General features: G+C 41.1%; 1 protein-coding gene across 1 annotated transcript in view; it reads right to left on the bottom strand.

Annotated features, from left to right (window-relative positions):
• MTF1 (metal regulatory transcription factor 1) overlaps positions 1 to 18,388 on the bottom strand; it is a 30,669-nt gene that overhangs the window by 6,880 nt on the left and 5,401 nt on the right. The window contains exons 3-10 of the mRNA XM_044997973.1: positions 10,386 to 10,624; positions 9,673 to 9,804; positions 9,035 to 9,108; positions 6,271 to 6,404; positions 4,738 to 4,815; positions 3,134 to 3,236; positions 1,884 to 2,440; positions 823 to 886 (exon numbers count right to left, since the gene is read on the bottom strand). Coding sequence (XP_044853908.1) covers positions 823 to 886; positions 1,884 to 2,440; positions 3,134 to 3,236; positions 4,738 to 4,815; positions 6,271 to 6,404; positions 9,035 to 9,108; positions 9,673 to 9,804; positions 10,386 to 10,624 — 1,381 coding nt within the window. The remainder of the gene's footprint in view (positions 1 to 822; positions 887 to 1,883; positions 2,441 to 3,133; positions 3,237 to 4,737; positions 4,816 to 6,270; positions 6,405 to 9,034; positions 9,109 to 9,672; positions 9,805 to 10,385; positions 10,625 to 18,388) is intronic.

Below are 18,388 nucleotides of genomic sequence, written 5' to 3' on the forward strand. Positions count from 1 at the left end.
TCTGTTTAAATGCCTCTGTCCCTTTAAAACAGACAATCCCAAGGGCCTCACACCAGCCTCCCTTTCTCATCACCTCAAAGTCAGCTATTTTCCTGTTCATTCTCATTGCTCTGCTTTCCTGACTAGTGACTGCAGGGAGGGTACTTTCACTTGTGCTCCTCCGTTTATTTAACACTGTCTCCTTTCCACTTTTTAAATCTCATCTTCAAGCCTCTTTAGCCTACGACTGACTTTGTGAAGCATCTGATACTCTGTATGAAAGATGCTAGATAAAAACAAAATATATGTGACTGTATATTTTATTAGATGCAGCTCAGAGGTGGTCAGCCAACAAACGGTTGATGCTGGATGGATTAAACAATGTAAATTATCAGCTACTCCCTCTCCCCTCATGTAAGGATTTAAGGTTGGAAGTGCTCTCAAATCTCAGCGAACACATTAATTATCTAACTTAAGGAGTTACTTTGACTTTTTCCATCTCATACACACATAACATTACAATACCATATGATTTTTAATACAAGAGATAATTAATCAAGACAATATATTTTTCAAATTTCTCCCCAGTATCTTTGCTATTATCTTTAAGAAGGAAACAATGTTATAATGCAAGAACCCCCAATAAGGTCAAACATGAGTCTAAAGTGGACTAGGCTTAAACCAGTACCTTTTAAGAGTGTAAAAAGCTGAAAGTTTTCTTGGACTTTTTAACTAGCAATTAAAACACCCCAACAAGTACTATTCAGGGAGATGTCACCTATTACCAAGGGAATGTCACCGGGACTATAAAAGGGTAAGAAGTTGCATTTCAAATGCACATACCTGTGTTGCCAGCCACTGGTAATGTGGTGGTAAAAAAGACTTTCTCCACTTTTGGAACTTGTGGCTTTAAAAAAATAAAAACACATTTGATGCAGTTAAAATCAGATCTCTACTAAGCAACAGCAAACTCCAAACAGCTGTGAGCAAGAGAAACGTGTATCCCAGAGAAATGACTAGAAAACTGGATTACAAATTAAATAGTTTGGTTTGATATGGGGACTTCCATGTTCTGGATATCACAAAACTGGGACAATGACATAGGTAGTCCTGAGATGCTGAACTGAGGTACTGTGGATTTGCCAGCACACACTGTTCACACTTCCAACAAAATTAATTAATACTTAACCAATAATCCATCTTTTCCATTCATATCAATGGCTCTTTCTTTGTTGGCATTCACAACAGAGGAAGCTTTAGAGACAGCATTGGCTCATTACTTAAAAGCACAACACAAGCTATTCTTGAGGTCACAAACCCACAGATTCACTTAGCATCAGACACATCCTTGTTTTGCAGAAGATTTTTCATTATCCTTATATACAAGGCTCCTCCGATTTATGAGGCAATAGGATTAAGCTACAGAAATGTACAGACTATGAAACGCCTCAATGCTGAAAACACTAGAGAGTTTTTGTGCTTCTATTTTGTCACAAAGATGGACATAAAAATTAAAAATACAAGCTACTCTCAGGCCTCACACTGCAATGCCACAGGTGAAGCAAGTCCATGTCCGCTGTGAGGCCTATACAAGGGAGTTTGTCAGACAATAAGAAGAAAACAACCACTAAACCGTCCTCATCTCTGGGTTTTCCAGACATTTTCTCCTTTGTAAACACCTTTTAAGTTCTTCAGGGCAGGAATTGTCAATTTGTGATCTGTACCGAGCCATTCAAATCACCACTACCCAAAACTGAAGCAGACACACCTGGGATGGGATTGAATCCTGTACCTCTCCAATATACTAAAGTTAGACATTTTTCCATTAAAAAACAGGCCCTGCACTATGTGAGGAACATGAATGTTTTGAACAGTCGTTCAGCGATGTTATGGTAAATACTAACCATTTGTTCTTGATTTTGGGGAGATCCATTGGCACCATTTAAAATCCATTGTAAGTTCTGTTCTCCCATGACTATGCTGGACTGCAGAATAGCAGTGCTCTGAGATGGAGTAATTGTTATAGTTGGATTACTTGTCAGAACAGAGTTCGCACCCACAGGCACAGACTGAACCACACCCGGCAGAGGCTCAGTGGCACTCGATGCTGCTGGAGCAGAGGCTCCAGCAACCACTGAAAGTCCTTGTACAATGGGCTGTGGTGGTGTCGGAGTGTGCGGTAGAAAGTCTTGGTGACTGGCTGCAAACTGTGTGCTGTGAGGAACAGGCACTTCTGGGGACTGTAAAATAGTCGCAGGATTTCCAAACGCAGCTTGCTGTGAACTGGTTCCTATGGAGGTGGGAGCTGGAGGGGGTGTGGAGGTTTGTAGTGCTGGGTGAGAAGGCTCGGAGATGCCAAGCTGCAGTACAAGTGGGAGAGATAAAGATGCTGAATCTCCTACAGAAGGCTGAACAGTAGTTACTGAGTCTGCATCACCGTTAAAACTTTCAATCAAGGCAGCTGCCAAAGGAAACAAAGTAAAGAAGAAATATGAATACACCAAGTCTCACATGGTCCAGAAAAACTACTATTCACTGAACCCTGAGAAACTAAGGCTGACTTGCCCTCAAGCTAATAGAATGCCAATAGCAATGCTTTTCACAGTCAAAGCCCTGTACAAAACTCATTAACACAAGCCAATTAAATAGGGACATTTTAGGGAGCCAGGCCAGGGACTTTTCTATATCTAAATTTAGGAAGCCAATAACATTGTACTCCTGTTAGAGTCATTAGCTCTCAGAAGCTGAAAGTATTTCTATTATAAACCCCCTTCTACAGATGGTTTCATTCATTCAGCCATAAATACCTGCTCCAAGAGAAAACCTAGTACAGAGGAGTTTATAAGGAACATAAGCCCAGCAGCACCATTTTCAGTGCCATAGGACGACACATGCTGCTGCAAATATGATCTCAGTTCTAGTGACACAGTCTCAACACTTCACAGACTAAGAATACTATTTACTTTAAAAATCAAAATAAATTAAACTGGCAATGCTCCCCACCAGCCCTTTCAAAGAGACACCTGTCTGGTTTCTACTAAGGCTTTATATTATCCAGTAGGCAATAATTCTCAGTCTGAGATGCATAAATGGAATTAGCTGTCTGCACGGATAGGCGGGAAGGTCTCTCAAAGAGCACAGATACAAAGTGTACCTGTCTGTTGAGAATCTTCCTGATTTGCTGTATGATCTGGGCTCTGGAACATAGATTCAAAAATGCTTGCTGATGAGATTGTGCTAAGATCTCGTCCATGTGTCTGGGGAGGAGAAAAAGGAGAGAGAAAAGTGTTAGATAACAACAGCTCCCCAATCTTAATAAACTATTTGCATAAATGCCAGTCATCTAGCATATGTATGTTGCAATCGTTTGCTCAGTTATTTTAATGGGCCACCCTCAGAAAGGGCAGGGTACTTTGTACTTTATGCAACTAGCACACAGCATGAAAGATGCAAGTTAGCTAGCACTAGCCATGACGCAAATTCACCAATCAAATGAACAAGCCTTTATAGAGAACTTAAGTATAACCCTGAACTTGACAAACCCCTTAAAAGGGCACAGCTATTCTTCTGTAGCTGTATTTCATTTTAACCCATTGTTTGTAATACTTGGGTAGAATCTGAAACATTAGAATTGTTTATATCAGTTTTACCCCTATCATTTGGGAAACTTTTTCTTATGCACAAGCCAACACAGCTCTGCTTAGTTTACCTCCTAGTCTGTGCACCAGTGTTACCTGTAATGTCAGAACTGTTCTTAGAACAGGATTTGTTAAATGGCTCCCTGAGCTAGCGCCACTAAAAGATACCAGCCCCTCAATAATGTCTAATTCTTCTCTATGCAAGATTTAGTTATGGCCACATTCCTCACTAGATGAGAACAGTTTTAAAGGAATACTGCTAGTTCTGGAGAAAAATCCTTCCTTCTCACTCTGCTGAATTAGCAAGTCTGTTTTCAAGTTACAGGGACATTTACAACAACCAACCAAAAGTCTGTGCTTGAGATGCCAGCAAGGTAGAATTACTTCCTGTACAGACTCCTACAAGTACCTACAAGTCTCTTCCCAGATGAACTTGCCAAAGGATGCAATCTCTTTCAGCAACACCTGGAGGCAACCTAATTAAGTGATTGCATCACAGCCAGTTATAGCCTTCCCACCAATAGATGCAAAATGCAAGTCACAGAAATGGCTGGGGAGGAAAAGCCAAATGGTAGAGACTAGGGCAGTACAAGCAAATGGTGCTAATTCTGACTCCAACATACGGCTCTTTTAACTAGCTGCAAGTGCCAAAAGGACACACTTTTAAAGGAATTGTCCCCGCTTAACAGAAACAACATTGTGAAGAAAAAGTTAAAATCCTATGTAGTATTACAATTACTGGCATCTGCCTCGGTAGTCAGAATCAGATGCATTGTATATGCCAAATTCACCCAATAGGATTGCAGCAATATTTCATAATGACAGATGGTGAAATCCAACTGTAGGAAAGGAATCAGAAGGGCTGTGTACGAAGTGCATGCATTTGTCAGCACATGATGTAATGCATTCTGCCAAAAAAAATCCACTGAACTGCACTGGCATCGTTCCTAGAGCAAGTCGTTGCAATGCCCCTCTCACTAGAGAGGGGCCGTGCCCAGACAACAGGAACAAAATGGGGACCAAAAGCAGATAATACCAAAGGACAGAGCAAGTGAAACAAAACCAACCAATTTTTAATACTTAAACCCTGTGTTCCTCTGGGAGAGGCATGGTTACTTACTGTATTAGAGTTTTCCCGCAGTTCCGAATCTGTGGATATGAGGCTTAAGTCGCTCAGACAAAGTGAGTGGTTTGTATCCTGAAGAGAAATACAACTGCAGTTATGTATTTAAATCAGTATCAGCAATATTGGACATTCCACAGTATTTTAGATCACTTTCTTTAGAGGTACAGGCATCTACACAGCTAGTCCGGCTATTCTGTTCAGGGTAGATAAAAATCAGTGATTTAAAAAAAAAAGAATTGATTTTTAATTTTTTATTTAAATTAAATATTTTAAAAAATTTAAAATTAAATCTGAAATTGACAACTTATCTCAAAGCCAAAACTTATTATAATCTATTTAAATTATTTAAATTGAATGCAATAAATAATATTTAGTACATATTTCCTGCCAAGTTTTAAAGAAAGTCCAAGCCACTGAACTAGTGAAAGTCACTGGCTAAGCACCTGGAATCAGAGTTTGCTGAAGTGTTAAACCAGCTTTTGAGAGCAGTAGCCTCTTCTGCTGGTACAGAGAGAATGTTTTCTTCACCTCAGTGTATTCAACTATCCGTTCAATGACTAGTTCATTCAAAGTTAAGAAACCAATTAAGAGTTGAAAAAGCAGGAAACCTTGTTTTCCTCTTCCAATCTATGACTAAAAACTAGGTGTGAGACAATGAGGTCTACTCATTCTAAACTCCTGAAGGACATAGTGACCAGAAACAATCAGTTTAATTCACTAACTACAGATAATATTTCCTTTGTTTAATAAATCAGGTCATTTTAAATGCAAAAAAGATTTGGTACATTTTTTGATATACTTTGTTTATGTTTCAAGTGCATTTAAGGTAGTTTTATTAAATAAAAAAATTAAAATGCTGCTTTTATTCATTTTTAATTGAATTTGAATTTCTATCCAATTAAAGCTTGACACAAATCACAAGTAAAAATTAATCTAGTAAATAAGAAATGCATAAGCCACCATTTCCTAAATTAAAAAATAAAAATTTAAGAATTTGAATAAATGTAAGTTAAGCTATATATAATTACATAAACAAATGTGTACACATACACCATATCCTAGTTTGCAAAAAGCAGCCCAAATTTAGTGTAAAGGCTATATTTAGTTGCAAATCAACATGTTTTAATGGTTACCAACCAATGAAAATTAACCTTTATTTAGGAAAATAACTAAAAATTATAAATGCAAAAACACAATTAAAAATAGTATTTAAATCAAGGTTTCCTGCTTGCTGATTTTAATCATAACTAAAAATCAGTGACAAACAGCTCTGATTTAAATCAATCCACCCTGATTTTGTTCCTTGATAAGGCACGATCTCTTTTGAAGTGTAAGGCTGGGAATTTCAGAGGTGCCTGAAGAAGTTAAGCACTAAAATCCCACAGATTTCCAGTGGGAGCAGTGCACCAAATACGCTTAGCACAATGTTGCACACACTTTATTGCCTCAGGAACTTCTCCCCAAAATATGGTTTTGTTTCAATCTACCACAAACGCTCTAAAGAAAAAAAGAGAGAAAGCTACTGACCTCAGATACATTGTTATTGGGAAGTGCATTATACAAGTGTCCTTTCTCGTGACCTTTCATGTGACTCTTGAGACTATACTGAGTACTAAAAGTCTTCTCACAGCCATTACTGGGACAGAAGAAGGGTCTCTCTCCTAGAGCAAGCACAAAACACCACACTGATTTGTACAAAACTTTAGACATCTCTTTACAATACATAAGTCACCAAAGCCATTTTGCTTAAGTCAGAATCATCCTCCAAGATATGGCACTAGTTAAAATATGGGAAAACAAACCAGTAAGCTGGCAAGAGTATTTTAAGTGCTCTAACTGCTTCAGCTCTTCTCCCACTATTCTGTACATCTCACTTCAACCACCGTTGTATTACGTTAGATGGAATATATAGGCCAAAGGTGTTAACACAACCCACTCACTGTCCAACACTGAACAGTTTTAAACAAGATTTGGTATAAAGAAACCTCTGCCTGCTCAGTCCCATGGCAAACACACCATTAATAATCCTTTGTAACATTTTATTAAAGATACAGAAAATAATGGCAAACAGTTAAAGCATCTGAAACGTAAAGTAAGGCTTTCATTTTAACAACATCCCTTGTTCCCTTTCCCTTTAGCTGGAGAGAGTTTCTAGAAGGAAACACCTCCCACCCCCGACAGTCTCTCAGATGGCATCAAAGATGATGATAACTGTCCTTTTGGGAAAAAGAGAAGAAGTTAGTTGAAATGGGCTGGAGCTGTTATTGCTGCTGCTGTTAAAGTCCAATTCCGTTTCCTAGAAGACAAAACAAGACAAACACACACAAAAGGGGAACAAAAAGAACAGCAAAGACAGAAAATGCAGCTTTTGTCTTTGATGTTGACTTTCACTTTCAATTTCATTGCTGAAAAACAGGCATGGCCACACGATCTTACCAGCCACTCCGAGACCTGGCAAATTTGTATCAGCATCAGGCTGTTTAGCATATTGCATTTAGCTGCCGTTTTCTGATCACGGGCTCACAGCAGTGTTGGGTGGCTAAGCCAGACTTTTATTACAGAGAAGACAAAAGGAGAGACATCGCAAAGAAAAGAAATCAGGTGAGGCAAGGAACAGGCAGAGGAGTCTCCCATCCCAGGTGGTTTGGCCTTTTGCCAGAGATGCTGGAGAAGCCATCTGGATACCCCTCTCTCAGGCCCAGTCTGGTCAGGTTTAGGATGAAGAGGGTCCAGGACTCCAGCAGACGACATGGATCACAAGTATCAGAGGGGTATCGTGCATCCAACGAAGTGGGTATTCACCCATGAAAGCTCATGCTCCAATACGTCTGTTAGTCTATAAGGTTCCACAGGACTCTGTCACTTTTAACATGGATCACAGGCATTATGGTGACGCTTGCTCCAGTAGCCAATTTCTCACCCCAAAGTCTCTTTCTTTAAGGACTCAAAAAGAGAGTGATGCATGGAATAAAGCATCCCCTTGTTATTTTGTCCACCAATTAGACCGACTAGCCAAAATAAGGTTCCACACACTTCTTGTTTACCATGCATCATTTTAACACAGTCCTTGAATTATATTAGGCCTTTTTGTTTGGACTAACTCAGTCTGTCTCCCTTTCCTACCTTTTCCCATCAACATTTGTTGTTATAGGTTACTGTGACGACATTATGAACTTACACACATTTTTTACAGTTGAGTTAAAAATTAGGGTAAATTTGTAGGCCCAATTATCACAACCCCCCCCCCCCCCCATAACTCGATAAGGAAAGAAGGACATCGCCTCCCATAAAGACATACTCAAGTTTGAATGTCTTGTACAGGTTGCCGCATAGAGACAAGCTTGCAACAGCAACTCAGAGAATTTCCATAACATACCCACATTACAATGGTCCAAGGTGAATTCCACCACATAAAGAACCTCACACTAAATGTTATGCTGAAAAGAGTAAACAATGAATGTAGGACCTGTGGAAACATGTCTGAACAGCCTACTAAACAGTTTTAGTGTCACTTCCTGGGTGCGGCATAATAGCCTTAGAAATAGAAGTCTCCAAATGTGTCAAGTGAGTTGGTGAATATTTAAATTTTACACGTCATTGCTGCATTTGTGAGGTGTGCTGGTGAAATTCAATAGCTGCCAAATTCCTGAGATAGGAAACAAGAAAGGCAGCTAATTAAAATATTAACTGAATTATTAATTGCTCACCACTTTTGGTACAGTACTGGTTTATTTGCTATGGTTTCTGGAGAAGGTTGAGAATTTGTTCTAGGAGACAACAGGAACTGGAAAGATGTCTTTTGTAGTGGATTCACTGGCTGGCTGAGTTGAGTTAATTTGTTCCCATTTGAATGTTTGTTTTTATTAAATGCTGCTGAATGAATTATGATGTTGAAAGATTAAATGTCAGGGTGCCTAGACATCTTTTTTATTGTTCCTTACATCTGAATAAATAAAACAAATAAATAACTGAAACCTGACTGGCAGATCATGCCATTCAATGTCCTTGCTATGCTGCTCTGTAGACTACAGGTATAGGCATTATTAGGCTTATGAAAGTTTGTAATATATGGAGATATACCTATCTCATAGAACTGGAAGGGACCCCAAAAGGTCATCGAGTCCAGTCCCCTGCCTTCACTAGCAGGACCAAGTACTGATTTTGCCCCTAAGTGGTGCCCTCAAGGATTGAACTCACAACCCCGGGTTTAGCAGGCCAATGCTCAAACCACTGAGCCATCCCTCCCCCCAAAACAAAAGAGGCTCAGTTAGAGAAGAGATCCCAGACTTACCAGTATGTGTCCTAACATGTGTTTTAAGGTGGTGGCTTGCAGCAAAAGCCTTTCCACAGCCGTCGTGATCACACCTGAGTGAAGCACCAAATAGAGAAACGTTAGCAGCAGACTTCTTGGATATATCAGGTATAATGCGAAGTCATGCTTCCCATTGGGTGCTTGACTGAACTGCAGGATGCTCCAGATTTAAACTCTGTTAATAGCAGCTATTGGGAGGTATCTGGCTACACATGCTGCACAGATTACAATGTGACAGCAAAATATAAAAGAGTGAATCACCATTTTTTATGGATTACACTTTCCACCATAGCAGGGAAAAAAACAGATTTTGCAGATGTGCTACTCCTCACAGCAGCTTAGCCAGCCTGATCTATCTGGCAACAGAGTAATTCAGTGCAAGTAACTGCAACGCCGTACTCTTCTCACCAACTGAAAAAGCGGCAGTACAGATATGCTTATGTATCTAGCCTCCCTCACTGGACTAAAAGTGAAAATATTTCAGGCAGTTTGTCTCTAGATTCTTACAATGAGCCTCTTCTTTGTAGTGACTTCACTAATTTGCACAGACTGTCAGTTACCAAACTCACCTGCCATTCTCCCCACAGAAGAGGGGAAACTGCCCTCTAGCGACTTACCTAAATGGCTTTTCTCCTGTGTGTGTTCGAATGTGCTTCCTCAAATCGCTGAGCGTCGTGAAGTATTTACTGCAGCCTTCACTTTCACAGTTGAACGTTTTTCCTGTGTGAAGCCTCTGATGTGCTTTCAACCTGCAAAGCATTCCAAAGAAATCCCTCTTACCACATGCAGCACAGCAAGGCTAATGAGCCATATAACAAGGACCACAAGACAGGTTCAAAGGCTTAACAAATTCTGTTTGTTCATTAAATTTATCACTATCAGTGTTTATAAAGTGACAAAGAGTCCTGTGGCACCTTATAGACTAACAGAGTGTTTATAAAGGAGTGCCGTATGTTGTACTCAAAGTACTATACAGAAGCTTTTCAGGGGGATTAAGGCAAAACGCCACCAAGTACACAGGTCAAAAACGTCGGAAAGCACTAGGTGTTTGAACAACGCTGAGCACAAAGGGGACCACACAACTACTTCTACTGCAACACAAATAATTAACGATAATGTCACAAGTGCTGCTCTCCCAGTTCTTGGTTTTGATGGAAGAGGATCTTTTGGCTGATTTGAGATTCTATAGCAGGATTGGGTCTGGAGCTGGGAGAAGGATCCACTCCCAAAACTGCAGCCAGGGTGATCAAACAAGAACTGAATTTGATATGAAAAACAGTGGTAACCATCTGCCATGGAAGACAACAGAGCTGCACGGAAGGGCTCTTACCTGTACAGTGTATTGAAGGCCTTTTCGCAGCCCTGCACATCACACTCAAACGGCTTTTCCTTAGTGTGCACTCGGACATGGATTTTGAGACTATAGGAGGTAAGGAAGGCCTTGCCACAACCTTGTTGATTGCAGACAAATGTGTATTCCCCACGATGTGTCTTCTGATGAGTGCGCAGATTCCCAGCAGTGCTATAGGTGCGAGGGCAGCCCTCAAAGGTGCACTGGTATCTCTTAACCTATGAGAAAAATGCCGCAGAGTTTAAGTACAAAATGTACAATTCAGCTGAACCAAGTTTCTAGCACTTCTGGGATCTAATCCACAGCATGGGCTCCGATAGGCTTTTGCTCTAATTAAAGACAATAAGCTGGCTTCTGACCCCAGAATGATACCAATGTATTTTTTTTTAATTAACAGATGAAGTATCAAATTACTTTGCCCTCCTATTGTGTTATGGGGGAAACTCAGGCAAATCTACAGAAACAGAAGTTTACAGAGTTTAGCTAGTACAGGAACATGAGTCTAGTGGGATAATAAATCAAAGCAAAGATCTAAGTCCCCATATGCATTCCAAATTAATAAACTTAGCCGTTAGCAATGGGCATTCAACTGTGCTGGTATGTTCAGAGGAAGAGGCAAACTGATACATACTTTTCTAACCTGATCCACCAAAGTGCTGAACCCCCTTAACTTCCATAGACCTGCACAGTGTGAAGTACAGTTGCTCAGCATTTCACAAGACTACGAGTCTAATGAAATATTGCTCTATGCTCTCGCTCTCTCTCTCATTTTTAATTTAAAAAGAGTGTCTGAACTTAAATTCAAAATATTCTAAAATGTTCGGCTATTGACCAAGATAATTGTCTAGTTTCAAACACACATTAACGAGTCTACAAAGAGCAGCCTTGCAATCCGTACAAATTCCAAACTCACACCGACATCCCCCAAGAAGGGGCACAAGACCAGGCCCTAGAGGGATAACTGCACTATGCTGCTCCAATACACTGATAGGGAGTGGATCTCTTTCAAGTTACTGTGGATTATACATTGCTTTGTTCCAGCTAGTCTGTATTTTTTTTTTTAACATATCAATATAATTTATAGCACCAACATAGTAAAATTGGGGCATTTTCTTTGCATACATATATAATGTGATGATACTGCCCAAAGATACCACACTAACTGGGAATATCAGCTCAACAAAGCAAAGGTTTGCAGAGATATAACTGGAAAGAAGCTCATGCCAATACAACAGCTTTTAATTCTTCCCACGCAGATTGTTTTGTGAACCAAAATGAGATTATAAACATGGAGCTTTAAGGCGCTAGGCAAGTAACCCAGAATTCCCAACCAGCTGCTTGGATCACCTAACTCACGTCAGACTAGAACTGATAGAAATTCTGCCAAGCTTCAGCACCAAACAGGGAGAGGGTGCATTAGAGGCACATAGTATGGAAGTCAGAATGTTTCATTGAATTGGACTCTCTCTCCACATGGAATAAATCAATTTGCTACGCTAGACTGGATTTCTCTTCAATGGTAATTATTAGACTGACAGCTTTAATTTGAATGCAATGGCTGAGATCTCCCATCAGTCACAAAATGATTCCAGAGCCCCAGTGCAGAGTGGGTGACCGGCAAGTGGAAATGCAGTATTCCAGCAGAGCTTTAGAAACATTTATAAAGACAGAGCAAAGCCACAATACAGTAGGAAGAACTTGCTGCTTTTTCTCTGAAGATTAGTTTAATCACTGGATATAGGAAGATAACTAGGGAAGGACACAAGCAAGCAACCTTCTTATATTTCCCAAAGTGCTACTTTTCCTAAAGCACCCAGTACTATTGCTACGAGAAGAGGCTTTGGGATAATTTCCAAATACAAGGTACCAAACTGTGCAATGAAATTGGGGAGACTGGCTGAACCAGTACAGCCACACCACTTATAGCTTCCTGTCTACACTGGGGAGAAACCAATACCGATTTCACCAGTTCAGCTGGATTCACGTGGATTCCAGGTATCACAACCCGCACATGTAGAACACTTAGGATGGCTGTTATGGGTAGACACAAGGACTGTATGTGCATTGCAAACTCATGGTTTTCTAACAAATTTTTGAAAGCCTTTTCTCTTAGACCAGACAGCACAGCCTGAGACCACACCCATACTAGCTGCTTCCTTTCCCTAAAATCCTGGGAAAGACAAGAGAAAGAAATTTTAATCCTCTCAGTGATTCATCACTTGTCCCTACCCCTTTTCTTTACTACAGTAGATAGATGCAAGAATATTTGAGAATCAGCATTCTTCAGTGTCACTGGGGGGTTAAGGAAGGAAGGAAAAGGGAGCAGGGGCAGATTTCTGAGTATATTATCAGGCTGTAAATGTATTTTGGTGCTACTTAAAGTGATGCAAGGTGACAAACACCGGAAGTTAGGTGAATATGACAAACAGCACAATATCAGCATCAAGAATACTTCACCAATAGCACATCTGGTCAAGAACCTACTGAAAGCCCCTTGCAGTCCTGCCAGGAATGGAAGCATCTGGTTAATGCTTTGCATTGTATCTGGTATAAATTGAATGAGCAGTGAGTCTTCAGTACAGTAGGTAGGGGCTCTTTTTGGTAAAAGCCTTTTAGCTAGTCTTTATTTGGAGATGAGCTTGACATTCTTATGTAATAATGTTTATGGTACCTCCCTCTGCCCTTTTAAAAGCATCACTTTGATGTGTTAAAAAATCTTTATCAGAAAAGGAAATAGATTTGCAGCAGATTCATACACATGCAGAATTAGTGCACACACTCCCTCCCTCCCCTGTACCTTTCAGAATGTCTGTATACAATATTAGGATCAGAGAGAGAAAATTAAAATCAGTCTCTGCTTAAAAAAGATTCTGTAAATGGTGCCTCCTATGCAAAGGTTGCAATAGAGCTAGGAAAGAGCTTGTTATACGCAGTGTGTTGATCTTCTGGAAATTGTATGAGTTATTTTAAACAGAAGTTTGGGGTGGGATTTTCAAAAACATGCAGCACTGGCCTAACTCTGCTCCCACTGAATTGGGGAGAGTCTTATTACTGCATGCAATGAGAGCATTTAGGCTAGTGCTGAAAAACTTTGAAAAGCCCAATTGGATTTTAGAAGCTGGATTTTCCTACAGACTCTAGCATTAGATTCCGAAACATTCAAGACATTTCTCTACTACAGCTTTTAAACAGTTCTATTTCTTTGACAGTTTGAGAACTAAACATTTCGTCCCCAAACTGTTCTTTGAACCAGACCTGTATTTTGCCAAAGTGGTCCCTCCATGTGCTGCATGGATGTATGGAAAACAGGATGGAAAGGCGTGAGATTTTATGTAATAACATTTACTAATATTGTTAAAGAAAAGACAAGACTCTAGCCCAGGGATCAGCAACCTTTGGCACGCGGCCCCCCAGGGTAAGCACCTTGGCAGGCTGGGCTGTTTACCTGCTGCATCCACAGATTCGGCCGATCGCGGCTCCCACTGGCCACAGTTCGCTGTTCTTGGCCAATGGGGGTGGCGGGAAGTGGCGGCCAGCACATCCCTCAGCCCGCACCACTTCCCACAGCCCCCATTGGCCTGGAGCGGCGAACCACGGCCAGTGGGAGCCACGATCGGCCGAACCTGCAGACGCAGCAGGTAAACAGCCCAGCCCACCAAGGTGCTTACCCTGGCGGGCCACGTGCCAAAGGTTGCTGATCCCTGGGCTAGCCACTAAGACTACCATATTCAAAAGTGACCACTGATTTTGCAAGCATCAGGTTTCAATTGTCCCACAAGAGATATACTAGGACTGATTTTTCAGAGAGACAGAGTAGCCAGAATGCCTATAGAGACCTCTGGGAGCTGTAGATGTTCAACACCTCTAAAATGCCATGGGTGTCTCAAGCTGGGCACCCAAAAACTGACATACACCCATTAAAACTAGTGGCCACTTTTGAAAGTGTTCTTGGTTTCCCTCCTTTCCGAGGGCTCTGCCAGCTGGATAATTCAGCACCCAGGGACCTGCAGCGCTGAGCCTCACAAACATGGCCCCTCTGACATTTGTTTTCCTTTAAGGGCATTTAGGCACAGCTCAAGACCTGCCAGTTTGAAAGGTCACCTATGGAAAGTGAGAAACTTGGGTGATGACAGCAAAGCCAACATTCCCTATGGATACAGGGCTCAGTGAACCATAGGCCCCAGCCAACTCAAAGCCTCCAAGGGGGCAGCGCAATCCCACACCACTCCCAACGTGAGACTGTGTACAGAGCACACATTTTGGCCCTATGAGAGTGCTACATGGGGCCAGCTCAGCAGTGAGGCCCCTTTCACTAGAGATGGAGGAGGAGGATTTGAAGGGCAACATTAAAAAACCCCCACAAGACACATTCCCCTCCCCCACATTACATCCCCACCTCTGGATCTCCCAGCCGCCTGCCTTTTAGACTGTCCATCTCTGGGGGCAGCGACTGTTTTTCCTTTTGTTTACTGCACAGCACTTTTGCCAGTACAAGGATTATTAAGTGCCGATGCAAAAGCAAAAGGCCAGCTGACATCTCTCCCCTGCCAGGTATTGGCGACCTGCCTCCTATGAATACAAGCTACAGGGGAGAGGCTGGCACTACTGACACATGTAAGTGAAGGCAGAGGCCCAGGGCCTTTTTAAGCCTGTTTACAGCAAGCAACATGCAGAAGGCTTGATGGCAGTAAAGTGGGTCACAGTTTGCACTAAACCCCTCGGTGTTATAATAATTGTGTTTGGGATTAGGGACACGTTTTGTTTGGTATTTAATTCCTTTTCTCCTGTTTTTATTTATATATACACACACAAATTACATTTGTCACAATTCTCATTCAATCCAGAGTCTCTTGTTGATACAATAGTAGTATTTTACACTAGGGAGGAAAGAAAGAATTATACATTTAATTTCACTTTCCTTTGATGAGATGATAGATCCTGGTCATTACAGTATCTCAAATTACATATACAAAAGCTTCATGCACACCAACAAATAAAAATATGCTATAATACAGCAGCTAGCTGCCAGGGGAAGAATAATCACTTAAGTAGGAAAATAACTGAACTTTTTGTTTTCCACAGTGACCAACATGGGGTTTGAATCCTGTCTGCTTGGTGCTAGGCTGTGATTGTAATAATTTAAGCTACTTTGTGAAAAGGAGGTAAGTTTTTCTAGCATTCTATTAAATTCCTACAAAGACTCATCTTCATGTTGGATTAATGGGGACTGGAGAACTTCAGTCTAAAAACAGGCCTTAATTTACATCTGTACCTAAAACACAAGATTTATTTTTGGCCTTTATAACCATATTCATTTCTAATTGTCTAGACCCCACTGCCAGCTTGAGAACACAAGTGACAGTGATTCTGAAGTGCTGCTATGGTCCAGAGAGGGAGTTAGGGAAGTTCAGTGAATCTCCCAACTAAAACGAAGGCTGTAGGAAAAGCGAAATTCTGTGCATAGAAGTTTCGATTAAATATTGGAATGGGGGTCACTTATACAGCACCTGGAATTCAAATGTATTTTAATGTTGGGCAAATTTACTGTGGAAGCAAGCTACACAGGGAGAGGCTGTCCTAACCCGTTAGTATTAGAGGAATAGAGTAACATAGGTTAAAGTTAGAGAAGGATTAGTAAGGCTTTTGACACAGTCCCACATGACATTCTCATAAGCTAACTAGGAAAATGTGGTCTACAGGAAATTACCATAAGGTGGGTGCACAACAGGTTGAAAGACTATACTCCAAGAGTACGTGGCAGTGGTTCGCTGTCCTAGTGGGAGGGTGAATGTACCGGGTCAGTCCTAGGTCCAGAACAATTCAATAGAGTGGAGAGTAAAAGATGACACCAAGCCTGGAGGAGCTGTAAACACTCTGAAGGAGAAGGATTAGAATTCAAACTGATCTTGACATACTGGAGAATTGGTCCAAACTGAACAAGATGAAATTCAATAAAAGACAAGGCAAAGTACGTAAATGGGGAATAACTGGGTAGGTTGTCATACTGTTGCAGAGGATCTGGAGTTACAGTGGATCACAAACTGAATACGAGTCAACACTATAATGCAGCTGCAAATAAGGCATATAGGGTGTCATATGTAAGACATCATTGTCCCACTTTAGTTGGCAGTAGTGAGGCCTGTGTGTCTAATTCTGGGCACCACATTTTAAGAATGTGAACAAACTGGAGAGAATCCAGAGAGCAATAAAAATGTCAAAGGTTTAGAAAACCTGACCTATGAGGAAAGGTTTAAAAAAAAACAAAAACTGGGCACGGTTTAAGTCTTGAGAAAAGACAATTGAGGAGGGACCTGATAGGCTTCAAATCTGTTAAGGGCTGTTATAAAGAGGACAATGATCAATTGTTCTTCATGTCCACTAAAGGTATGACAAGTAGTAATGGTCTTAATCTGCCGCAAGGGAGATTTAGGTTAGATATTTTAGAAAGTTTTCTCCCTATAAGGGTAGCTAAGGTCAGGAATAGCTTCCAATAGAGGTTGTGGACTCCTCACCATTAGAAGTTTTTAAAGAATAAGTTGGACAAACACCAGTCAGGGATGGTCTAGATTTACTTGGTTCTGCCTCAGCACAGGGTGCAGGTTTTAATGACTTCGAGGTCTCTCCTAGTCCTATATTTCTATGGTTCTATGAACTCCTGCTTTTCAAAGTCCATGAGCCCTGAATGCCATGATAAACTATACAAGTGGTACCAAAGTGTGAAAATGAGACAGACCTTTTAGAAAAAACCACAACGAGGAGTCCTGTGGCACCTTAAAGACTAACAGATTTTTTACCCACAAAAGGTTATGCCCAAATAAAAACCCATTTCTGTTTTTTTTACCCACGAAAGCTTATGACCAAATAAATCTGTTAGTCTTTAAGGTGCCACAGGACTCCTCGTTGTTTTTGCAGATACAAACGTTTTAGGAATCAAAGGAGGAAGGGCAGTTACCAAGTGCTGGTAGCACAGTAACTCTAGACTCTAGGGAAAGGGGTGGTTAGGAAAAGCACCACACACTGAAGAATTCTGAATAGCATGGAAAATATTTAACTACGAAAAGCAGCAGGGGAGGGTGGATCGTGGAAGGAGAGAGAGAGATTGCATAGACAGAAATGAAAGAATCAAAAGCATGCATTGCCACAATAAGAAAAGCAGCCTTGGCATTTACAACAGGAGGGCAACGGATAGCTCTTTGGTGTCACACAGGAGCCATTATGGGGTTGGAGGAGACCTACAGCCTTCAACTCTCAGCACCACAGACTAAACCTCTCCCTTTTTCAACTAACTTCTCCCTAGCAGCGGAGACCATTCTGCCAGCCCTCACCACCCACCTCCAATATAACGTGCTTTACGAGGACATGCCCTTGCCTGCAGCAACTGCTCATGGAAAAGAAATAGTAAAATAGTCCACAATTCTAGACCCCCATCATTGGCGATTTTTAAGAACAGTTTAGACAAACACCTGTCAGTGAATGTCTAGGTATATCCGGTGCTGCCTCAGCACAAGGAACAGACAAGATGACCTCTCAAGGTCTCTGCCAGCCCTACATTTCTATAATTCTATGAATTTTAGCTGTCCTTCATGCAGCTGAAAATGAGGCGCCAGCACCATGCCCACAGACCATCTGAGAATTGCTGCACAGGATTTTCTAGAACAGGTTCATTCTAAGACACTACTTTTGCTTATTTAACTGGATATTGTTTACACACAGGAGCCTACAGGGATTACTCACTCAGTTCTGTAGAGGGCCACAAGCAGAAACATGTACTGATGGCCTCTTATGAGTGGGTACAAACATCAGCAAAGGAACGCCAGTGGGCTAACTGGATGGAAAGGGGAAACACTACCAGCCAGATATAGGGGTTTGTTTCTTATTCCTTGGTCTAGTACAGGACAGCTGAGACAGAGAAAAGGTAAAGAAAACACTGGACATGTTTAAAATGAACAGTATCCTACGCCTAGATAATAGTCATGCACCAG

The sequence above is a fragment of the Mauremys mutica genome, chromosome 23 (genome assembly GCF_020497125.1).
Source record: "Mauremys mutica isolate MM-2020 ecotype Southern chromosome 23, ASM2049712v1, whole genome shotgun sequence".
Classification (NCBI taxonomy): Eukaryota; Metazoa; Chordata; order Testudines; family Geoemydidae; genus Mauremys; species Mauremys mutica.